The 25,970-nt window shown below is 48.2% G+C and overlaps 1 protein-coding gene across 1 annotated transcript; it reads left to right on the top strand.

The window, feature by feature from the left end:
• Window positions 1-732: 732 nt before the first annotated feature.
• Window positions 733-25,310, top strand: LOC116972536 (corticotropin-releasing factor receptor 2-like). Its single transcript, XM_033020356.1, has 9 exons — window positions 733-850; window positions 4,830-4,947; window positions 7,278-7,431; window positions 8,840-8,900; window positions 10,689-10,761; window positions 11,543-11,628; window positions 15,104-15,239; window positions 17,449-17,490; window positions 24,692-25,310. Exons 2-9 carry the CDS (start codon window positions 4,909-4,911, stop codon window positions 24,827-24,829), a joined length of 729 nt encoding a protein of 242 aa, XP_032876247.1. The 5' UTR covers window positions 733-850; window positions 4,830-4,908; the 3' UTR covers window positions 24,830-25,310.
• Window positions 25,311-25,970: the final 660 nt, after the last annotated feature.

Genomic DNA, 25,970 nt, shown 5'->3' with positions numbered 1-25,970 from the left:
GTGTGTGTGTGTGTGTGTGTGTGTGTGGGGTCGGTCGACCCAGCTCAGGGTTTGTCAGGCGAGTGCCCTGGAGCTTGAAGGTCGAAGACAGCCGCTGTGAAGTCGGGTCAGTGAGAGGCCCTTTACTGTGTCCATCAGTGGGTGACAGCGGGTAGTTCTGCTGCCTTGCAGCTCAGGGACCCAGGTTCGATCCTGACATTGTGTGCTGTCTGTGCTGAGTTTGCACGTTTAGGTTTATTATTGTCATGCATACCGAGGGACAGGGTAGAAGATTTGTTTTGCACGCTCTCCAAACAAATCTGTTAACACCAAATAAATACAATCAAGTCAAACTCCAGTACAATAGGTGGAGCAAAGGGGAAGATACAGAGTGTAGGATATAGATCTCAGCATTGTAGTGCATCAGTTCCACAGACAAAGTCCAATGTCCACAATGGGGTAGAGGTGAATCGGGCAGCACCCTAGCTTATGGAAGGACCGTTCAGAAGCCTGATAACAGAGGGGAAGAAGCTGTTCCTGAGTCTGGTGGTGCGCGCTTTCAAGCTTCTGTACCTTCTGCCGGACGGGAGCGGGGAGAAGAAGGAATGACCGGGGTGGGAGAAGTCCAATGTCCAAACCATTTACAAACCAATCTTGCCTGAGGATATCATGTCTGACGACTGTGAATTACAAAACAGGCAAGGCTTCATTGGGGAAAAAGTCCAAGTCAAGAATATGTTTGCGTTTGATTTCAGAAATCGTTTGAAGTCTATGAGGTCCACTATAGGATTGTCCTCATCATCAACTACCTGGGACACTCGGTCTCCACGGCAGTCCTCATCGTTGCCTTTGTAGTCTTCTTGTGCTTGAGGTATGTACCAGCCAAGTAACTAACTACGCACAAGCTTCTAGAAGCGGCTTCACACAAAAAGTCCCCCCCACTGATGTACTGTACACTGCAAGGGCCAGGAAGCGAGCGGGCAAGATCATCTCTGACCCCTCTCACCCTGGCCACAAACTCTTTGAATCACTTCCCTCTGGAAGGCGACTCCGGACTGTCAAAGCTGCCACAGCTGGACATAAAAACAACTTTTATCCACGAGTAGTAGCTCTACTCAATAACCAAAAACCTGTACCCTCCTTGTGCTCTGGTATTTTATTTAATTCACATGTTTAATCGATAATGTTTTATTATTAATGTTGAATGTTTTATGTGTCATTCCTAACTGCCACTATGTCATGTTGTCACTTGCGGGCGGAGCACCAAGGCAAATTCCTTGTATGTGAATACTTGGCCAATAAACGTATTCATTCAAACCACACCATCAACTCTGGTTCCACAGCCTGCAACCAAGTTCGGCATTGCCCCCATAGAATGCGTGAACCTGGTCCTACCTTGCCTTAGCCAGAACTATTTTAAATCTAATAGAACCATTCTCACTGGTCCCAAAAGCCTTGCCTACCGACACTTCCAGCACTTGCCCCTCCCCAATACACCCAGAGTAGGTCGCGCTTAAGGGGAAGTTCATAGGTTCACATGGACTAAGTGCAGAATTAGGCCATTCGGCCCATCGAGTCCACTCCGCCATTCAACCATGGCTGATCTATCTCTCCCTCCTAACCCCATTCTCCTGCATTCTCCCCATAACCCCTGACACCCGCACTTCTCTTACGCAAGATTAGTGCGTGTACAGATGGAGTGAAGATGTCTCTATTCAGAGCATATTGTACACCACTCTATACTGCACACCTGTGGTGAAACTACAGAAAAAGCAAGCTTACAGAGACTTAATGTTCAAGAAGGAACTGCAGATGCTGGATAAATCGAAGGTAGACTAAAATGCTGGAGAAACTCAGCGGGTGAGGCAGCATCTATCGAGCGAAGGAATAGATGACAAGACCCGAAACATCGCCTATTCCTTCACTCAATAGATGCTGCCTCACCCGCTGAGTTTCTCCAGCATTTTTGTCTACCTTACAGAGACTTAAAGTAGCTTATAATGATGACATGAGAATATTACTTTTGAGTCCTAGATGGTGAGATGTTTGTGGCTGCAGGAGTCTATACTTTACAAACTGTCTTAAGAAATCTTATGTATATAAGAACCATGTATTGGACATGAGGAAGGACATTCTTGCTATTGAGGGAGTGCAGCGTAGGTTTACAAGGTTAATTCCCAGGATGGCGGGACTGTCATATGCTGAGAGAATGGAGCGGCTGGGCTTGTACACTCTGGAGTTTAGAAGGATGAGAGGGTATCTTATTAAAACTTATACGATTATTAAGAGTTTGGACACGCTAGAGGCAGGAAACATGTTTTCGATGTTGGGGGAGTCCAGAACCAGGGGCCACAGTTTAAGAATAAGGGGTAAGCCATTTAGAACGGAGACAAGGCCTAGGGAACCACACATTTCAATAAAGCTTTAGATTTTTAGTTTAGTTTAGAGATAATGAGCGGAAACAGGCCGTTCGGCCCACCATGTCCGCGCCAATCAGCCATTATATTGAATGGTGGTGCTGGCTCGAAGGGCCGAATGGCCTACTCCTGCACCAAATGTCTCTTGTCTATTGTCTGTTGACCAGCGATCCCCGTACATTAACACTATCCTACACACACTAGGGACAATTTACATTTACACCAAGCCAATTTATCTACAAACCTGCACGTCTTTGGAGTGTGGGAGGAAACCGAAGATCTCGGAGAAAACCCACGCAGGTCACGGGGAGAACGTGCAAACTCCATACGGACAGCGCCCGTAGTCGGGATGGAACCCGGGGTCTCTGGCGCTGTGAGGCAGCAGCTCTACCCGCTGCGCCACCGTGACACCCTAGCCTATTTGAGAACTGGAAAAGGGTTTTCTGCATTTTGGATAGAATGAATCTCTTGTGTCCTGGGAGCTGGAAGCCTAAGTGTGAAAACTAACGCACACCTCCAGATTCAGGGACAGTTTCTTCCCAGCTGTTATTAGGCAACTGAACCATCCTACCACAACCAGAGAGCAGTCCTGAACTACTATCTACCTCATTGGTGACCCTCGGCCTATCCTTGATCAGACTTTGCTGGCTTTACCTTGCACTAAACATTATTCCCTTATCATGTATCTGTACACTGTGGACGGCTCGATTGTAATCATGTATTGTCTTTCCGCTGACTGGTTAGCGCGCAACAAAAGCTTTTCACTGTAGCTCGGTACACGGGACAATAAACTAGACTGAAACTAAACTATCCACAAGTATAAGAAAGAACTGCAGATGCTGGAAATTCGAAGGTAGATGTAAAATGCTGGGGAAACTCAGCGGGTGAGGCAGCATCTATGGCGATAAGGAATAGGTGACGTTTCGGGTCGAGACCCTTCTTCAGACTGATGTGGGGGTAGGGAGGGGGGGTGGGAAGAAGAAAGGAAGAGGTGGAGACAGTGGGCTGTGGGGGACCTGGGAAGGGGAGGGGAAGGAGGGAGAAAGCAGGGACTACCTGAAATTGGAGAAGTCAATGTTTATACCGCTGGGGTGTAAACTACCCAAACGAAATATGAGGTGCTGCTCCTCCAATTTGCAGACTCTGGCCATGGAGGAGGCCCAGGACAGAGAGGTCGGATTCGGAATGGGAGGGGGAGTTGAAGTGCTGAGCCACCGGGAGATCAGGTTGGTTATTGCGAACTGAGCGGAGGTGTTGGGCGAAGTGATCGCCAAGCCTACGCTTGGTCTCACCGATGTAGATCAGCTGACACCTAGAGCTAGTAGACAAAAATGCTGGAGAAACTCAGCGGGTCTCAGAAGGGTCTCGGCCCGAAACGTTGCCTATTTCCTTTGCTCCATAGATGCTGCCTCACCCGCTGAGTTTCTCCAGCATTTTTGTCTACCCACATCTCCAACCAAGAGTCAAGCATCTATGGAGTCTGGTGAACGACATTCTTGCCTATGGTGAGGTGAACGACCTAAGCCTCAACACAGACAAGACAAAATAAATAATAATGGACTTCAGAAAAAATCCACCCCCCCTGCAGCCCCTCATCATCAAGGGGACTGTGGTGGAGAGGGCTGACAGTTACAGATACCTGGGACTACAAATAACATCAGATCTGAACTGGACTTTGAACACTGCAGCCACAGTGAAAAAAGCCCAGCAGAGACTGTACTTCATCAGGCTGCTCAGAAAAGCTGGTCTGCACTGTCGCCCTCTCACCCAGGTCTACAAAGGACTGGTAGAGAGCATCCTCACCACAGGCATCACGGTGTGGTATGGAAACACCACACAGATAGAGAGGAAGGCTCTGCAAAGAGTCATAAAGACTGCTGAGAGGATTATCAGAACTGAACTCCCCTCCATGGACACAATCTACACACAGCGCTGTCAAAAAAGAGCAGAGAGAATCATCAGAGACACACTACATCCAGCTCACTCCCTGCTCAAACACAAAAACTGCACATACAACCTCAGGCACAGACGAGCGGACAGTATCGCCACAAATAGAACACGCTTTTTTAAGAGCTTCTTCCCTGCAACAGTGAGACTCTTGGCCAAAACACAACAAAATGAACTGATGTCCTGATATAGTGTTTGTGCAAGCTACAATGCTCTATGTGTCTTCTGTGTGTCTTTTTAAATTTTTTTAAATTTTTAAATTTTTAATTTTAATTTTTTTAAGTAACTTGACTCTCTGAATAGCCGCACAAGAGTTCCTATGTGTGTAAGCACAAATGGTAAATAAAGTTTTTGACCTTTGACCTTTGAGAGTTGCGTAACTCCTTTTAATATTCTCCATAAATAACCGCGAGCAGTGTGTACACCGCTCGCCCGTGAAGTCCAGTTTCTGACCTGTCCGATGTGCCTTTGTATTGGCTGCTGCAGGAGTATCCGGTGTCTACGGAATGTCATCCATTGGAATCTAATAACCACCTTCATCCTGAGGAATACTCTGTGGTTCCTGATGCAAATGATCGATGAGGAAATACACGAGAGGAATGAGGTGAGACTTCACAGCCTGGTGTAATATTCTTGCAGCGTAGGTTTACAAGGTTAATTCCCGGGATGGCGGGACTGTCGTATGCTGAGAGAATGGAGCGGCTGGGCTTGTACACTCTGGAGTTTAGAAGGATGAGAGGAGATCATATTGAAACATGTAAGATTATTAAGGGTTTGAACACGCTAGAGGCAGGAAATATGTTCCCGATGTTGGGGGAGTCCAGAACCAGGGGCCACACAGTTTAAGAATAAGGGGTAAGCCATTTAGAACGAAGACGAGGAAACACTTTTTCACACAGAGAGTGGTGAGTCTGTGGAATTCTCTGCCTCAGGTGGAGGCAGGTTCTCTGGATGCTTTCAAGAGAGAGCTAGATAGGGCTCTTAAAGATAGCGGAGTCAGGGGATATGGGGAGAAGGCAGGAACGGGGTACTGATTGGGGATGATCAGCCATGATCACATTGAATGGCGGTGCTGGCTCGAAGGGCCGAATGGCCGACTCCTGCACCTATTGTCTATTGTCTAAGTTGGGACATGCACACAAAAGGAAATGTATAGTTTAGCAAAGTGTGGAGTCGTGCATGTTGGTCGTAGGAATAAAGGCGTACAGTATTTTCTAAATGGGGAGAGAATCCAGATATCGGAGGTACAAAGGGACTTAGAATCGCTGGTGCAGGATTCCCAAAAAGTTAATCTGCAAGTTGAATCGGAAGTAAAGAAAGCAAACTCAATACTAGCATTTATTTCAGGAGGGCTTGTATACAAAAACAGGGATGTAATGTTGAGGCTCTACAAGGTGCTGGTCAGGCCACATTTGGAATATTGTGAGCAATTTTGGGCACCATATCTAAGGAAGGATGTGCTGGCTCTGGAGAGGGTCCAGAGGAGGTTTACAAGAATGATCCCAGGAATGAGTGGGTTAACCTATGATGAGTGTTTGTCGGCACTGGGCCTGTACTCGCTGGAGTTTAGAAGAATGAGCGGGAACCTCATTGAAACTTAGTGAATAGTGAAAGGCTTGGATAGAGTGGATGTGGAGAGGATGTTTCCACTAGTGGGAGAGTCTAGGACCAGAGGTCACAGCCTCAGAATTAAAGGACGTTCTTTTAGGAAGGAGATGAAGAGGAAACTCTTTAGTCAGAGGGTGGTGAATCTGTGGAACTCATTGCCACAGAAAGCAGTGGAGGTCAAGTCAGTGGATATTTTTAATGCTGAGATAGATAGATTATTGATTAGAACGGGTGTCAAGGGGTGATAGGGAGAAGGCAGGAAAATATGATCAGCCATGGTTGAATGGCGGAGTAGACTCGACTGTTATAACTTGTGGAGCTGCAGATGCCAGTTTACAAAAAAGACAGAGTGCTGGAGTAACTCAGCGGGTCAGGCAGCATCTGTGGAGAACATGGATAGGTGACGTTTCACAGAGTGCTGGAGTAACTCAGCGGGTCAGGCAGCATCTGTGGAGAACATGGATAGGTGACGTTTCACAGAGTGCTGGAGTAACTCAGCGGGTCAGGCAGCATCTGTGGAGAACATGGATAGGTGACGATTCACAGAGTGCTGGAGTAACTCAGCGGGTCAGGGAGCATCTGTGGAGAACAGCAACGTTTCTGGTCAGAACCCTTCTTGGAATAGAATAGAATAGAATAGTTTCTTTATTGTCATTGTAACATGAACCATGTACAACAAAATTTAAAAATGTCAACCAGTCAGTGCACCATTCAAACATTTCTAAAAGCTACATACAAGGTAAAATATTTAAAAAAAGATAAACAACTAAAATAAATATCATGAAAATAGCATGCATAAACACCCAGCCCTACATCCTTCTGTCGATTTCACAGTCTCTTAGTATGTATCGCCCCTGCGTTCCTTGGCGGCTACATTTAGTGCCTTTATAGCAGTGGGGTAAAAACTGTTTTTAAGTCTGTTTGTCCTTGTCCTTGTAGATCTGTACCGTCTGCCTGACGGTAACAGTTCAAACAGGGAGGGTCCGGGGTGGGAAATGTCCTTTGACTGATTGTGGGGATGTAGGGGAAGAAAGATGGAAGAGAGGTTGTGGTGGGACATTGCCCGTTCAGAAGCCTGATAACAGAGGGGAAGAAGCTGTTCCTGAGTCTGGTGGTGCGCGCTTTCAAGCTTCTGTACCTTCTGCCGGACGGGAGCGGGGAGAAGAAGGAATGACCGGGGTGGGACAGGGACAAGTCTTTGATTATGTTGGAAACATGCTCAGCACCAGATACCAACCTAGAGCGTGTGTATCTGTGTGCGTGTGTGTGTGTGTGTGTGTCTATCTATGTGTCCGTGTGTACTGCATTGTTGAATCTGTCCTGCAGCCCTGGTGCCGGCTGGTGACGACTATCTACAATTACTTTGTGGTGACCAACTTCTTCTGGATGTTTGTGGAGGGGTGCTACCTCCACACGGCCATCGTCATGACCTACTCCACCGATAAGATGCGCAAGTGGAAGTTCCTCTTCATTGGATGGTGTAAGTACACTCAACATACAACAGTACAGCCCAGGAACAGGCCCTTCGGCCCACAATGTGCCTGCTGAACACGACGCAATGTTAAACTAATCCCCTCTGGTGCAGGAGTAGGCCATTCATCCCTTCAATGTGATCATGGCTGATCATCCCCAATCAGTACCCCGTTCCTGCCTTCTCCCCATATCCCCTGACTCCGCTATCTTTTAGAGCCCTATCTAGCTCTCTCTTGAAAGTATCTCGTTTGAAGGCAGAAACTCTAATGCCATTATGACCCAATTGATCCATGCTGACTGACATGCCTATTAATTTGATCCCACCTGCCTGCCTTTGGCCCATGTCAATCTCCACATTTCTATTCATTAAAGGCAAACTCAGTCCCTTGTTACATCTTTCATGTTTCGCTCTGTTGCTGAAGACCATTCACAATCTCTCCTCCATTGACTTTGTTATGGCATTGAACATGGTTTCAATTTCTCAGCCGAGACCCATTTAAAACATGTGGGCATTAGAGTCACAGAGTCATCGAGTGATATGGCGTAGAAACAGGCCCTTCGGCCCAACTCTCCCACTCCGGCCATCTACACTAGTCCCACCTGCCTACTTTTGGTCCATATCCCTCCAAACAATAGACAATAGGTGCAGGAGTAGGCCATTCGGCCCTTCGAGCCAGCACCGCCATTCAATGTGATCATGGCTGATCATCCCCAATCAGTACCCCGTTCCTGCCTTCTCCCAATTATCCTCTGACTCTGCTATCTTTAAGAGCCCTATCTAGCTCTCTCTTGAAAGTATCCAGAGAACTGGCCTCCACCGCAGAGAATTCCACAGACGTACAACTCTCTGTGAGAAAAAGTGTTTCTTCGTCTCCGTTCTAAATGGCTTACGTCTTATTCTTAAACTGTGGCCCCTGGTTCTGGAATCCCCCAACATCGGGAACATGTTTCCTGCCTCTAGCCTGTCAAAAACCCTTAATAATCTTATATGTTTCAATAAGATATCCTCTCATCCTTCTAAACTGCGGAGCACACCAGGGACCGTCATATGAGGAAAGATTGGAAAGACTAGGCTTGTATTCACTGGAGTTTAGATGGATGAGAGGGGGTCTTATAGAAACGTATAAAATTATAAAAGGACTGGACAAGCTAGATGCAGGAAAAATGTTCCCAATGATGGGCGAGTCCAGAACCAGGGGCCACACAGTCTAAGAATAAAGGGGAGGCCATTTAAAACTGAGATGAGTGAAAACATTTTCGCCCAGAGAGTTGTGAATTTGTGGACTGTCATATGACTTTCACATCTGTGAAAAAGTTGCCCCTCAGGTTGCTATTAAATGTTTCCCCTCTCACCTGAAAGGTGTGTGGTCTGGTTCTTGATGGGTTAAACCCAGTGTGCTACCTTCCTTCTGCAGGTATCCCGTGCCCCATCATCGTGGCCTGGGTCATTGGCAAACTCTACTATGAGAATGAAGAGTGAGTACTCTGTCAGAGAGCAGGCGGTCGTGGGGTTTATAACACTCTATATCTTTCACTTAAAATACATGAGGTTAATCCTGATGGTGACTCTGGATCTCTCCCTTTTCCTGTACACAGATGTTCATAAGTTCATAAGTGATAGGAGTAAAATTAGGCCATTCGGCCCATCAAGTCTACTCCGCCATTCAATCATGGCTGATCTATCTCTTCCTCCTAACCCCATTCTCCTGCCTTCTCCCCGTAACCCCTGACACCCGCACTAATCAAGAATCTATCTATCTCTGCCTTAAAAATATCCACTCACTTGTGGCCTCCACAGCCGTCCGTGGCAAAGAATTCCACAGATTCACCACCCCCTGACTAAATAAATTCCTCCTCATCTCCTTTGTAAAGGTATGTCCTTTAATTCTGAGGCTGTGCCCTCTGGTCCTAGACTCTCCCACTAGTGGAAACATCCTCTCCACATCCACGATATATCTCGGCCTACGTTGTAGAAAGTGGAACAGATGTTCTACTTTCTCCAAGTCCTCAGACTCAAACCAAGGGCGGCACGCTGGCGCGGCGGGTGGAGCTGCTGCCTCACCACGGCAGGGACCCGGGTTCGATCCTGACATCCGGGTGCTGTCAGCACAGAGTTTATTCCTTCTCCCCGTGACCGCGTGGGTTTTCTCCGGGCGCTCCGGTTTCCTCCCACATCCCAAAGACGTGCAGGTTTGTAGGTTAATCGGCCCCTCTGTAAATTGCCCCCCTAGTGTGTAGAAAGTGGAATAATGTCAAAGTTATGTGGACTGAAGGACAGTCTCCATGCTGTATATTTCAACCAGTCGCTCAAAGTTATGGTTTAGGATGTGGAGAAGTAAAATTGATAATAAAACACTCAATAAATATCTATTTGACAGTGAAAAGGATTTATTGCAGGTTTATAGCTCATGGAACTGTTATGTTATATACGCTTCAAGGTATTTTTGAAATGTAAGCGTGAATGAATGAAGTCAAGAAGATTTAATTGTCATTTGTACCAACAAAGGAACACTGAAAACCTTACTGCTGGAGTTTAACAGGCCCGTTAACACAATATCGCACGGATAAATGTGTAACAGTGGTTGGTAGTTCCACATCCTGCCAACTAGGCCGGAGAGGCGGATTTATAGAACAGTACAGCACAGGAACAGGCCCTTCAGCCCACAATGTCTGTGCTGAGCATGATGCCAAGGGCGGTTACGATGGCGCAGCGGTAGAGTTGCTGCCTCACAGCGCCAGTGACCCGGGATCGATCCCGACTACGGGTGCTGTCTGTACGGAGTTTGTACATTCTCCCCGTGATCTGGGTGGATCCCGCCCCCATCCCGCCCCGGGATAGCAGGCATCAAATCCCGTGATCACAGATGGTAGACAAAAATGCTGGAGAAACTCAGCGGGTGAGGCAGCCTCGTGCAATCCTCGCATGTCTCACCCGCTGAGTTTCTCCAGCATTTTTTGTCTACCTTCCATTTTTCCAGCATCTGCAGTTCTTTCTTAAACGTGTTCACAGAAGGTGCGTGCCCGTGCCGGCGGCTTTGCGCAGGATGCGGTACAGACAGAGCTCGGCCGCGATCCGCGATCGGCTAGGCCAGATAATTACGGGGGGGGAGGAAATCCGCTTGCGGGCCGGGTGATTTCGGGTTACGGGCCGCATTCGGCCCGGGGGCCGCATTCAGCCCGGGGGCCGTGGGATGCTCCCCCTAAATGCTCCCCTTAAAGAGCTCACGGCAACAAAGCCAATGGCAATTGTCTTGATGTTTACAGGTGTTGGTTTGGAGAAGTTGTGGGTCACAGAATGGACTACATCATTCAAGGTCCAGTCGTTCTCGTGCTGCTGGTAAGTTCATAAGTGATAGGAGCAGAATTAGGCCATTCGGCCCATCAAGTCTACTCCGCTATTCAATCATGGCTGATCTATCTTTCCCTCCCAACCCCATTTCCTGCTTTCTCCCCATAACCTCTGACACCTATCCATGTTCTACATTGTATTACTCAACTGGCTATCTTAAATATCCATGTTCTCCACAGATGCTGCCTGACCCGCTGAGTTACTCCAGCACTCTGTGAAACGTCACCTATCCATGTTCTCCACAGATGCTGCCTGACCCGCTGAGTTACTCCAGCACTCTGTGAAACGTCACCTATCCATGTTCTCCACAGATGCTGCCTGACCCGCTGAGTTACTCCAGCACTCGGTGAAACGTCACCTATCCATGTTCTCCACAGATGCTGCCTGACCCGCTGAGTTATGGTGCAGCAGCATCTGTGGAGCTAAGGAAATAGGCAACGTTTCGGGCCGAAATCCTTCTGGAAATAGGCAACGTTTCGGGCCGAAACCCTTCCGGGTTTCGGCCCGAAACCCTTCCGGGTTTCGGCCCGAAACGTTGCCTATTTCCTTAGCTCCATAGATGCTGCTGCACCCGCTGAGTTACTCCAGCACTTCATGTCTCCTTTTGTAAACCACCCCCTGCAGTTCCTTGTGTCTGTGTTAACGTTGACAAGATTTAAGACTTTGCTATCACAGTTTATAACTGATCGTACACGAATTGGGTTTTTGAATCGTTGCTTCTTGGTGTTCAGTGTAAGATGTGCTGATGTTTCTTTGTGTTTCCGAACAGGTTAATTTCATCTTTCTGTTCAACATTGTGAGGATCCTGATGACTAAGCTGAGGGCATCCACCACGTCTGAGACCATGCAGTACAGGTAACTCAATACAGACTGAAGTTACTGAGCAGAGAATCATTAATAATCAGAAGCGCTATCTGTCTGTCCTAGTCAGAGGGAATATCCAGGGTATCTGGTCAAGTCAAGTCACTTTTATTTATATAGCACATTTACAAAGCAACTCTCGCTGGCCAAAGTGTTTTACATTGGTTTAAGAATAGTATAACAAACAACATTGGTTCATAGATGAAGTACATACATAAATACATACATACTGCCCTCGCTCAGAGGATGTCAAGAAAGGCTTTGGACTAGAGATGAGTTTTAAGTCTCGACTTAAAGGAGTCGATGGAGGGGGCAGTTCTGATGGGAAGAGAGATGCTGTTCCACAGTCTAGGAGCTGCAACCGCAAAGGCTCGGGCGATCACCCCTGAGCTTATGCCTAGACTGCGGGATGTTCAGCAACCCCAAGTCGGCCGATCTGAGGGACCTGGAGGTGGTGTGGTGGGTAAGCAGACTTTTGATGTGGGTGGGGGCATCTGTGTTCTGGGCAGATTGTGTTCAGTATCTGTGTCCATGCTGAACACAACGTGAACAGGGCGTCACGGTGGCACAGCGGTAGACTTGCAGCCTCACAGCCCCAGAGACCCGCTTCCATCCTGACTCCATTCGGTGCTGTCTGTGTGGAGTTTTCCTCCCACATCCCAAAGACGTGCGGGTTTGTAGGTTAATCGGCCCCTCTGGTGTGTAGAGAACGGATGAGGAAGGTGGATGGTGTAGAAGTAGGGTGGACTGAAGGGCTGTTTCCGTGCTGTATCTTCCAATCAGTTGCTGCCTCACAGCACCAGGGACCCAGGTTCGATCCCGACTACGGGCGCTGTCTGTACGGAGTTTGCACGTTCTCCCTGTGACCACGTGGCTTTCTCCAGTTACTTCTTTACTCATGACATTACTAAATGTCCCACTCAACCTCTGTCCTTGGAAAATTACTGCTTATAGTTTGATTAGAGTCATAAGATTCATCCAGCAGGGACTCAGGCCCTTCGGCCCAACACGTCCATGCCTATCAAGATGCCTTATCTATACTAGTCCCACCTGCTCATGTTTGGCCCATACCCCCCTAAACCATTCTTCATCAGTAGACGAACTGCAGGAACTGGAGCAGCTGGGCTTGTACACTCAGGAATTTAGAAGGATGAGAGGGAATTTTTCATTGAAACATATAAGATTATTAAGGGATTGGACACGCTAGAGGCAGGAAGCATGTTCCCGATGTTGGGGGAGTCCAGAACCAGGGGCCACAGTTTAAGAATAAGGGGTAAGCCATTTAGAATGGAGACGAGGAAACACTTTTTCTCACAGAGAGTTGTGAGTCTGTGGAATTCTCTGCCTCAGAGGGCGGTGGAAGCCGGTTCTCTGGATACTTTCAAGAGAGAGCTAGATAGGGCTCTTTAAGATAGCGGAGTCAGGGGATATGGGGAGAAGGCAGGAACGGGGTACTGATTGGGGATGATCAGCCATGATCACATTGAATGGCGGTGCTGGCTGGAAGGGCCGAATGGCCTACTCCTGCACCTATTGCCTATTGTCCTATCATAATGTTAAAGAGATATTTGGACAGGTACATGGATAGGACAGGTTTTGAGGAATAAGGGCCAAATGCAGGCAGGTGGGACTAGTGTAGATGGGGCATGTTGGTCGTCGTGGGTAAGTTGGGCTGAAGGGGCTGTATCACTCTATGGCAATACAAGTAACCATCCTGAGAATGACATTGTGGTTTTAGATGTCCATACATTGACTTGACATTGATATATTTTTAGTTGCAGTCAGTATCAGACACTTATATCATTCCCTTGTAGGAAACGTGCCCATAACATCAGAACCTCAATTCATATCCAACCTCAGCAGATTAAGTTTAATGAAAAGTTCTTCATGAGTCTGAAGGTGTGAGTGTGAGCGTGTGATGGTTTGTGGCTGACGGAACCCGATGGTGATCAAGTGAGATTCGTAATTCAATGTGACATTGTTTAGAATTATGAAATACTGACATGTTAAACTCTTTGGGAAAACTTATGATCTGGATATTTCAAGGGAGTGATCTTTAGACTTTACAGACCTTTCGGCCCACCGAGTCCGCGCCGACCAGCGATCCCCGCACACGAACACTATCCTACACACACTGGGGACAATTTACAATTTTTTACCGAAGCCAATTAACCTACAAACCTGCACGTCTTTGGTGTGTGGGAGGAAACCGGAGAAAACCCACGCAGGTCACGGGGAGAAGGTACAAACTCCGTACAGACAGCACCCGTAGTCAAGATGGAACCCGGGTCTCCGGCGCTGTGAGGCAGCAACTCTACCTCTGCGCCACTGTGATGCCCCTTCTGAACCAAACATGAACTTCTTGGGTTTCACAGTCCATTCAACTTTGTGCCCAAGTCCATACCTCCATCAAAATGGCAACATTGTCCTCAGAACCCCAGAATGTTTCTGAGGGAGGGGGCGGGGGAGAGGATTCCTCCACCCCCCCGCCCCCCATCCATCTCCGCCACCACCATCTTACGTGGAACACAGTCACAAGCAGCTTGACATTGACTGGGAATTCTCTGCCGTGGAGGGCGGTGGAGGAAAGTTCTCTGGATGCTTTGAAGAGAGAGCTAGATAGGGCTCTTAAAGATAGCGGAGTCAGGGGATATGGGGAGAAGGCAGGAACGGGGTACTGATTGGGGATGATCAGCCATGATCACATTGAATGGCGGTGCTGGCTCGAAGGGCCGAATGGCCTACTCCTGCACCTATTGTCTATTGTCTATTGTCGCTTCATTGTGTTTCAACTCTGCAGAAGGGTGTGGAGGCCAAGTCAAGGCAGAGATAGATAGATTCTTGATCAGTACGGGTGTCAGGGGTTATGGGGAGAAGGCAGGAGAATGGGGTTAGGAGGGACAATTATTTAAGGTAGACAAAAATGCTGGAGAAACTCAGCGGGTGAGGCATCATCTATGGAGCGAAGGAATAGGCGACGTTTCGGGTCGAGACCCTTCTTCAGACTGATGTGGGGCGGGGGGGGGCGGGAAGAAGAGGCGGAGACAGTGGGAGAGCTGGGAAGGGGAGGGGAAGGAGGGAGAAAGCAGGGACTACCTGAAATTGGAGAAGTCAATGTTCATACCGCTGGGGTGTAAACTGCCCAAGCGGAATATGAGGTGCTGCTCCTCCAATTTGCGGTGGGACTCACTCTGGCCTAGGAGGAGGGAGAATTAGATCGGCCATGATTGAATGGCGGTGTGGACGTGATGGGCCGAATGGCCTAATTCTGCTCCTGCAGCTTATGAACATGAACTGGGTGGATGCACTGAGTCTTGTACCCAGAATTAAGAGTAGGGGGATCCTCGAATACAGGAGGCTGAGGGGTGATGTTACAGAGGTGTATAAATTGAGATTTAGTCAATAAAATGTCAACGTTATTCTACCTCACTAATCTTGGTTCTCTCTCCTCTCATCATGTGTTCTACAGGAAGGCAGTGAAGGCCATTTTAGTTTTGTTACCTCTGCTGGGAATAACCTACATACTGTTCTTCATCGACCCCGGCAAACATGACATCTCCTACGTGGCATTCCTCTACTTCAATTCATTCCTCCAGTCCTTTCAGGTGGGTGGCAATAGACATTAGACAATAGGTGCAGGAGTAGGCCATTCGGCCCTTCGAGCCAGCACCTGGAAGGGCCGAATGTCCAGCAGATCTGGTCAGGAGGGCTGCCATCGCCGATCCTCGGTCCCAAACGCACTCTGTCCCCTCCACTTGCAACAAGCTGGATCTAATCACGAGGGGAACGGATATGGAGAATGCACAGAGTAGGGGAACCAAGAAGCAGAGGGTTCTTGGTTCTTGAAGGGTCTCCACTTCTTGAAGGGTCTCGGCCCGAAACATCACCTATTCCTTCGCTCCATAGATGCTGCCTCACCCGCTGAGCTTCTCCAGCATTTTTGTCTACCTTCGATTTTTCCAGCATCTGCAGTTCCTTCTTAAACAAGAACCAGAGGAGATGGGTTTAAGGTGAGAGGGGGGGAAAGATTTAAAAGGAACCTGATGGGGCAACTGCCGGAGGAGGTAGTTGAGGCAGGGACAATAACAAAATGTAAAGACATTTGGACAGGTACATGGATAGGACAGGTTGGGAGGGATATGGGCCAAACACGGTAAGGTGGGACTAGTGTAGCTGGGGCATGTTGGTCGGCATGGGCTAGTTGGGCCGAAGGGCCTGTTTCCACATTTTGTGACCACGACTATGTTCCTCTCAAAAATTCATGACTGAAACAGTGAAAAAAGTGGGAAATCTGAAGGGCAACATTTTTAAGAAGTAACTGCAGATGCTGGAAAAATGGAAAGTAGACAAAAAATGTCTGGAAAGATTTAATAGGAACCTGAGGGGCAACTTTTCCACTCAGAGGTTAGTGGGTGTATGGGACGAGCTGCCAGAAGAGGTGGTTGAGACAGGTTTAGTTTGGCTTACAGATACAGCATGGAAACAGGTCCTTCGGCCCACTGAGTCCATGCCGGCCAACGTTCCCTGTAGACCACGTCTATCTGGAATGCTAGCAACAATTTGCACAAGGCCAATTAAACTATAAACCCGCACGTCTTTGGAGTGTGGGAGGAAACCGAAGCACCTGGAGAAAACCCACGTGGGTCACGGGGAGAACGTACAAACTCCGTACAGACAGCGCCCGTAGTCAGGATCGAACCCGGGTCTCTGGCGCTGTGAGGCAGCAACTCTACCGCTGCACCACTATATAACACCATAACAACATTTAAAAGACACTTGGACAGGTAGAGATGGAGTGCAGAGGTTTAGAGGGATGCGGGCCAAACATGGCCAGGTGATTGTGATATTCTTTGTTCTGCAAACCAACGGTATGCAAAGGGATGCTACATAAAGAGCAGCAACAGTTGCATGGTACTCCCGCACCCGGCCCCGCTCTGTCCTCCACCTCCCCTCTTCACGGCGCCCCCCCCCCCCCCCTACGCTGAGTCCCCCTTTGTTCCTGGACCACCGGCCCCCCCTGGTGGCTCGCCTCCTGGGTCCATTCCTGCTGCCTCCGCTCTGTCGGTGCAGGCTCCGGCCTAGTGTGGATGGGGCATGTCGTTGTCAAGGGCGATTTGGGCCGGAGGACCTGATTCCGTGTTTTGTGACTCTATAATAATAATAATAAACTTTTATTTCGGACTCAAGGTCCAGACAAGGAACAGCATTACATAAAAATTAATTGCATATAAAAACACTATAAAAAACATATAAAATCTTAGTATATCACTTATAAAAGCATCATAAATTAGATATTAAAAAAACACACAATACTTGAATTAAAATCCAGAATAAAAGAATGATCAATGTCCTACAACGAGACCACAACTGGGATTGGTAGCGTGTAGTGCTAAACCTTATGTTTGACAAGGCCACAATAAATACATTTTTAGAGTCATTTATCCTGCAGATGAATTTATACATATGATTTCTTAGGATACCTTCTAAAGTACTGCAGCCACGAACATATTACTGGCACCACACCATCTAGGTTTCCATAGCAGTGTTCTCATGGCATCATTACAGGACACCTTTAGTCTCTGCAAACTTGTTTTTCCATAGTTCCACCACAGGTGCGCAGTGTAGAGTGGTGTGCAGTATGCTCTAAACAGCGACATCTTCACCACATCTGTACACGCACCAAACTTGCGCAAGAGAATACTCGCCCGTGCATGCAGCATACGTTGTTGCCTATCACTCTATTTATGTAGTTTAGCCTTGAGTTAGTGTTGCAACGTGCCCCAGATCTCAATCACTCTCTCTTGTGTCTTGCAGGGATTCTTTGTGTCGGTGTTCTACTGCTTCCTGAACGGAGAGGTACGTTGGACTTGTTTTCTTCAAAAAACATTTGAGCGAAATGATGACAATAGACAACAGGTGCAGGAGTAGGCCATTCGGCCCTTCGAGCCAGCACCGCCATTCAATGTGATCATGGCTGATCATCCACAATTAGTACCCCGTTCCTGCCTTCTCCCCATATCCCCTGACTCCGCTATCTTTAAGAGCCCTATCTAGCTCTCTCTTGAAAGTATCCAGAGAACCGGCCTCCACCGCCCTCTGAGGCAGAGAATTCCACAGACTCACAACTCTCTAGGTGAAAAAGTGTTTCCTCGTCTACGATCTAAATGGCTTACCCCTTATTCTTAAACTGTGGCCCCTGGTTCTGGGCTCCCCCAACCTGTTTCCTGCCTCTAGCGTGTCCAAACCCTTAATAATCTTATATGTTTCAATAAGATCTCCCCTCATCTTTCTAAACTCCAGAGTGTACAAGCCCAGCTGCTCCATTCTCTCAGCATATGACAGTCCCGCCATCCCGGGAATTAACCTTGTAAACCTACGCTGCACTCCCTCAATAGCAAGAATGTCCTTCCTCAAATTAGGGGACCGAAACTGCACACAATACTCCAGGTGTGGGTGGTCGTTTTAAAGCCGCATCGATTTTACTGTCTCTGGTGACTGAGCAGAGGAGATAACAAACAAACTGTGACACGGTGGAGCAGCAGTAGAGTTGCCACCTCACGGCACCAAAGGCTCAGGTTCGATCCTGACTACGGGTGCTGTCTGGAGTGCAGGAGGATGAGGGGAGATCTTATAGAGGTGTATAAAATCATGAGAGGAATAGATCAGGTAGATGCTCAGAGTCTCTTGCCCAGAGTAGGGGAATCGAGGACCAGAGGACACGGGTTCAAAGTGAAGGGGAAAATATTTAATAGGCATCTGAGGGTTAACTTTTTCACACAGAGGGTGGTGGGTGTATGGAACAAGCTGCCAGAGGAGGTAGTTGAGGCTGGGACTATCCCAACAATTAAGAAACAGTTAGACAGGTACATGGATAGGACAGGTTTGGAGGGATATGGACCAAGCGCAGGCAGGTGGGACTAGTGTAGCTGGGACATGTTGGCCGGTGTGGGCAAGTGGGGCCGAAGGGCCTGTTTCAACACTGTATCACTCTATGATGAAAACATTTGGGAGTATTACAAGGGCAACTAGAAAACTGGCTGTAAAAACAAATGAGACCAATTTCATCCTTGTGGTGATGAACACACTTTTATTGCTGTCTCGGCAGCTTTTATTACTGTCCAGACAGCTTTTATTGCTGTCTAGGCAGCTTTTATTACTAACTAGGCATCTTTTATTACTGTCTAGGCAGTTTTTATTAGTCCATGCAGCTTTTATTACTGTCCAGGCAGCTTTATTGCTGCCTAGGCAACTTTTATTACTGTCCAGGCAGGTTTTATTACTGTCTAGGCAGCTTTTATTACTAACGGCAGCTTTTATTACTAACTAGGCATCTTTTATTATTAACTAGGCAGCTTTTATTACTAACTAGGCATCTTTTATTATTAACTAGGCAGCTTTTATTACTGTCCAGGCAACTTTTATTACTGTATAGGCAGCTTTTATTACTGTCCAGGCAACTTTTATTACTGTATAGGCAGCTTTTATTACTGTCCAGGCAACATTTATTACTGTATAGGCAACTTTTCAGGAGAACTCCAATTTCTCAGAGAGAAATAACAATTATATGTCACAATTTGTTGTGGTTTTGCAAAACACACAACTGAACACTCTCGTCAGAAGCAGTCAAAAAAGAATAACACAACTAATCTCAGGGGATACACTTGCTGTGATTGAGACTGCACTGAGTGACAATCAGCCCGCATACACCTCTAATCATACGCAAGACCGTAAGGCCTACAAAGCCGAATTAGGTCATTCAGCCCATCGAGTCTACTCCGCCATTCATAGTCATAGAATCACACAGTGGACACTGGCCCTTTGATCCACCCGGCCAACATGCCCCATCTACACTACCCATTCAATCATGGCTGATATGTTTTTCCCTCTCGACCCCATTCTCCTGCCAGTCCCCCCCTCCCTCCCCCCAAGGCTCTGCCACTATTGGTGATGGACCTGTATATATTATTTTCGTTGTGTTGTTGCATTTAGTGGGCCTGTAATGTTGCCGAAAGTGAGAATTGAGATCCTCCTCTGCCTTCTCCCCGTAAACCCCAAATACCGTATTAATCAACAAACGATCTATCTGAGAACGGCAGATCTGAGAACTGCCGAACAACTTCCCTCCGGGGATGAATAAAGTTCGATCGTATCATATCGTATCTCTTCCTTAATAATAGACAACCGACAATAGGTGCAGGGGCAGGCCATTCGACCCTTCGAGCCAGCACCGCCATTCAATAGACAATAGACAATAGGTGCAAGAGTAGGCCATTCGGCCCTTCGAGCCAGCACCGCCATTCAATAGACAATAGACAATAGGTGCAAGAGTAGGCCATTCGGCCCTTCGAGCCAGCACCGCCATTCAATAGACAATAGACAATAGGTGCAGGAGTAGGCCATTCGGCCCTTCGAGCCGGCACTGCCATTCAATGTGATCATGGCTGATCATCCCCAATCAGTACCCCGTTCCTGCCTTCTCCCCATATCCCCTGACTCCGCTATCTTTAAGAGCCCTATCGAGCTCTCTCTTGAAAGTATCCAGAGAACCTGCCCCTCTGAGGCAGAGAATTCCACAGATTCACAACTCTCTATGTGAAAAAGTGTTTCCTCATCTCCGCTCGAAATGGCTTACCCCTTATTCTTAAACTGTGGTACTGGACTCTCCCAACATCGGGGACACGTTTCCTGCCTCTAGCGTGTCCAAACCCTTAATAATCTTATATGTTTCAATAAGATGCCCTCTCATCCTTCTAAACTCCAGGGTATTCCAAAGGGCCAGTTTCAATATGATCACGGCTGATCATCCAAGATCAGTACCCCGTTCCGGCTTTTTCCCCGTATCCCATAGATTTTAAGGAATTATTAGTTGCTTCAAGTGACTGCAGGTTCTGATATAAGGGATTATTCCCTCTGCCGACTGCCCACAGATTTTCAGAGATTGTGGTCACCACCTATCTATCTGTTATTAGGTTATTCGCCGTTTTTAACACTCCCAATTATAGCTCCGCTTGCCTGAACAGGATGTAATAGCAGGCAGTGTGAAAACACAATGTGACTCCAAGCTATCTCATCTGCTTCAGACGTGTAACTTTAAACCAGAGCTTTTTATCAGTTTAGTTTATTGTCACGTGTACCAGGGTACAGTGAAAAGCTTTTGTTGCGTGCTAACCAGTCAGCGGAAAGACAACACATAAGATTATTAAGGGCTTGGACACGCAAGAGGCAGGAAACATATTCCCGATGTTGGGGGAGTCCAGAACCAGGGGCCACAGTTTAAGAATAAGGAGTAAGCCATTTAGAATGGAAACGAGGAAACACTTTTTCTCACAGAGAGTGGTGAATCTGTGGAATTCTCTGCCTCAGAGGGCGGTGGAGGCCGGTTCTCTGGATGCTTTCAAGAGAGAGCTAGATAGGGCTCTTAAAGATAGCGGAGTCAGGGGATATGGGGAGAAGGCAGGAACGGGGTACTGATTGGGGATGATCAGCCATGATCACATTGAATGGCGGTGCTGGCTCGAAGGGCCAAATGGCCTACTCCTGCACCTATTGTCTATTGTCTGTTGTCTATAACACATGATTACAATCGAGCCATCAACAGTGTATAGATACAGGCTAAAGGGAATAAGGTGCAGGAGTCGGCCATTCGGCCCATCGAGCCAGCACCGCCATTCAATGTGATCATGGCTGTTCATCCACAATCAGTACCACGTTCCTGCCTTCTCCCCATATCCCTCGACTCCGTTATCTTTAAGAGATACAGCGCAGAAACAGGCCCTTCGGCCCACCGGGTCCGCGCCGACCAGCGATCCCCGCACACTAACACTATCCTACGCACACCAGGGACGATTTTAACATTTACACCAAGCCAATTAACCTACAAACCTGCACGTCTTTGGAGTGTGGGAGGAAACCGAAGATCTTGGAGAAAACCCACGCAAACTCCGTACAGACAGCACCCGTAGTCGGGATGGAACCCGGGTCTCCGGCGCTGTATTCGCTGTAAGGCAGCAACTCTACCGCTGCGCCTCCGTGACTGTCCAAGTATCTGTGTGTTATTGCATTAATTGGCCAGTTAGGGCGGGTGTATGGTACGAGGTGCCAGAAGAGGTAGTCGAGGCGGGTACAATAACAATGTTTAATAGACATTTAGCTCTGTACATGAATAGGACAGGTTTATAGATATGGGCCAAACGCAAGCAAATGAGATTAGTTTAGATGGGGCATCTTGGTCAGTATGGATAAGGTGGGCTGAAGGGCCTGTTTCTGTCTGCATGACTTGGTGATTTTCCACGAGTAGTAGCTCTACTCAATAACCAAAGCCTGTAGCCTCCTTGTGCTCTGGTATTTTATTTAATTCACTTGTTTAATCGATAATGTTTTATTATTAATGTTTAATGTTTTATGTGTCATTCCTAACTGTCACTGTATGTCATGTTGTCACTTGCGGGCGGAGCACCAAGGCAAATTCCTTGTATGTGAATACTTGGCCAATAAACTTATTCTCCTATTCATCTCTACATCACTAAAGATTCCAGATAGCTAACATCTCATGGTACACACGTCTTAGGTACCACCCTCCAACACAAAGGGCCCAACCACTCCGTGCCAACCAACATGCCCCATCACCACTAGTCCCAGAATAGAGGCTATGAATTCTAGTGACAATAACCTAGAATCAGAGAGTCACAGAGTGATACAGCGTGGAAACAGGCCCTTCGGCCCAACATGTCCCAGCTGCACTGCGCTTGGTCCATATCCCTCCAACCTGCTCTATCCATGTACCTGTCTAACTGTTTCTCAAACATTGGGATAGTCCCAGCTCAACTACCTCCTCTGGCAGGGGGTATGGAGAGTAGGCAGGTACAGGATACTGAGTGGATGATCAGCCATGATCATATTGAATGGCGGTGCAGGCTCGAAGGGCCAAATGGCCTACTCCTGCACCTATTTTCTATCTTTCTATGTTTGTTCCATACACCCACCACCCTCTGTGTGAAAAAGTTACCCCTCAGATTCCTATTAAATCTTTTCCCCTTCACCTTGAACTTATGTCCTCTGGTCCTGGAATCCGAGGATCTACAATACTAGACCTAGACTCGTTTAGCCATTGTTTAGGGTAATATTTAGTGTTCAAGGTTTATGAGCATGTTGGTTCAAGACCAATATATGTCAGGTTAGTCAGTGTTCCGCTCCGATACCTCGCGTGAGGCTGAATCTCCGGACCTACATCCAGTTCCCGGCTGGTTGCAGGCTCGTTCATTATGTATGTGGGCTTTGGCAATCTCAGCTATCCCACTTTCCAATAGTGAATGCAGTGAATATTTGATCTATTTGCTGCTATTTCAAGACCTGGCAGTAAAGGCCATGAACTGCCCGTAATTGTATAGCCCTATCCATGTTCTCCACAGATGCTGCCTGACCCGCTGAGTTACTCCAGCACTCTGTGAAACGTCACCTATCCATGTTCTCCACAGATGCTGCCTGACCCGCTGAGTTACTCCAGCACTCTGTGAAATGTCACCTATCCATGTTCTCCACAGATGCTGCCTGACCCGCTGAGTTACTCCAGCACTCTGTGAAACGTCACCTATCCATGTTCTCCACAGATGCTGCCTGACCCGCTGAGTTACTCCAGCACTCTGTGAAACGTCACCTATCCATGTTCTCCACAGATGCTTCCTGACCCGCTGAGTTACTCCAGCACTCTGTGAAACGTCACCTATCCATGTTCTCCACAGATGCTGCCTGACCCCGCTGAGTTACTCCAGCACTCTGTGAAACGTCACCTATCCATGTTCTCCACAGATGCTGCCTGACCCGCTGAGTTACTCCAGCACTCTGTGAAACGTCACCTATCCATGTTCTCCACAGATGCTTCCTGACCCGCTGAGTTACTCCAGCACTCTGTGAAACGTCACCTATCCATGTTCTCCACAGATGCTGCCTGACCCGCTGAGTTACTCCAGCACTCTGTGAAACGTCACCTATCCATGTTCTCCACAGATGCTGCCTGACCCGCTGAGTTACTCCAGCACTTTGTGTCTACCTTTGGTATAAACCAGCATCTGCAGTTCCTTGTCTCCAACTATCACTTACCAGGTTTAGTCCAAACCCCACCTCTCTTTTCCAGCTTTCTCCCCTGTATTCCCTCAATCAAATGATGGGTCCTGACCTGAAATGCCGCTTACCATGTTCTCTGCAGATGCTTTTCACTGTACCTCATCTCACGTGACAATAAACTGAACTAACTAAACTAGCTGTGTAGGAAGGAACTGCAGATGCTGATTTAAACTGAAGGTAGACACAAAATGCTGGAGTAACTCAGCAGGACAGGCAGCATCTCTGGAGAGAAGGAATGGGTGACGTTTCGGGTCAACACCCTTCTTCAGACGGAAGTCAGGGGAGAGCGAGACACATAGATAAGGAAGTGTAAGGTGTGAAACCGGGACAAAGGGGATGTGAATCAAGGAACAAGTAGACTAGACCATTGTTAGCTAGGAGAAGATGACAACAAAGCAAATAGCGATAGAATGTAGTCGGGGACAGTCAGACTGCTGGGAGAACTGGGAAGGGGGAGGGGATGGAGAGAGAGGGAAAGTAAGGATTTTACTTGAAGTTAGAGAAGTCAATGTTCATACCGCTGGGGTGTAAGCTGCCCAAGTAGGAAGAGAAGGCAGGAAACATGTTCCCGATGTTGGGGGAGTCCAGAACCAGGGGCCACAGTTTAAGAATAAGGGGTAAGCTATTTAGAACGGAGACGAGGAAACACTTTTTCTCACAGAGAGTTGTGAGTCTGTGGAATTCTCTGCCTCAGAGGGCGGTGGATGCCGGTTCTCTGGATACTTTCAAGAGAGAGTTGGATAGGGCTCTTAAAGATAGCGGAGTCAGGGGATATGGGGAGAAGGCAGGAACGGGGTACTGATTGGGGATGATCAGCCATGAATGGCGGTGCTGGCCGGAAGGGCCGAATGGCCTACTCCTGCACCTATTGTCTATTGTCTATTGTCGATTGTACGAGGTGTTGTAACCCGTCTCACTGTCGTGTGCTTGGTTGCAGGTGCGTACGGCGGCTCGCAAGAGGTGGCACAGGTGGCAAGACAACCACACACTGAGGGTGCGAGTGGCCAGGGCCATGTCTATACCCACCTCACCAACCCGCGTCAGCTTCCAGAGCATCAAGCAGACCGGCGTCTGACCACCACACCCCCACCACCGCCACCACCACCGCCACCACCACCACCACCGCCACCACCACCGCCACCAGCCTTCCACTGTACATGGGCACGCTTACTCATTGACTCTGAAGTGATTTGCTTGTCTGTAGATGTTTGTGTGCGTATTGGATCTACAGGATGGTGGGGGGCAGGAGCGACCTCCCGTGTGTGGCCCGCCGGTGTGGTGTCGAACAAGGGGGGGGGGCTGTAATCTTCCTGTCCCTGTTGATGTTGTGTTACTGGTGACTCTGATGTGTGTCCACTGACTGCCCCCCCCCCCCCCCCCCAGGGTCCAGCTCTACTAGAATCTGTCACAATCTCAGGGCAAGAACAACCTCCGTTCCAAAGTTTCATCCCATCTCGGGCGTCACGGTGGCGCAGCGGGTAGTGCCGCTGCCTAGCAGCGCCAGAGACCCGGGTTCAATCAATAGACAATAGACAATAGGTGCAGGAGTAGGCCATTCGGCCCTTCCAGCCAGCACCGCCATTCAATGTGATCATGGCTGATCATCCACAATCAGTACCCCGTTCCTGCCTTCTCCCCATATTCCCTGACTCCGCTATTTTTTAGCTTTATCTAGCTCTCTTAAAAGCCAATCCTGACCTCTGCCTCTCTATGTGTGTGTGTGTGCGTGTGGAGTTTGCACGTTCTCTCCCTGTGACCGCGTGGGTTTTGTTTAGAGATACAGAGCGCAAACAGGCCCTTCGGCCCACCGGGTCCGCGCCGACCAGCGATCCCCGCACACTAACACTATCCTACACCCACTAGGGACTAGTTTTACATATATACCAAGCCAAATCACCGACAGACTTGTACGTCTTAGGAGTGTGGGAGGAAAGCGAAGATCTCGGAGAAAACACACGCAGGTCAAGGGGAGAACGTGCAAACTCCGTACAGACAGCACCCGTGGTCGGGATGGAACCCGGGTCTCCGGCGCTGTGAGGCAGCAACTCTACCCGCTGCACCACCGTGACCGAAACCTCTCTGGTTTCCTCCCACAACCAAAAGACGTGGGCCCTGTAAGTTGCCCCTCGTGTGTAGGGAGTGGATGAGGAAGTGGGATAAGATAGAGCTAGTGTGAGCGGGTGATCGATGGCTGGGGTGGACTCGGTGGGCCGAGA

Source organism: Amblyraja radiata, chromosome 4, assembly GCF_010909765.2.
Source record: "Amblyraja radiata isolate CabotCenter1 chromosome 4, sAmbRad1.1.pri, whole genome shotgun sequence".
In the NCBI taxonomy this organism is placed as follows: domain Eukaryota; kingdom Metazoa; phylum Chordata; class Chondrichthyes; order Rajiformes; family Rajidae; genus Amblyraja; species Amblyraja radiata.
Note: the sequence above shows the minus strand (reverse complement) of the source record. Positions and strands in the feature narration are given on the sequence as shown.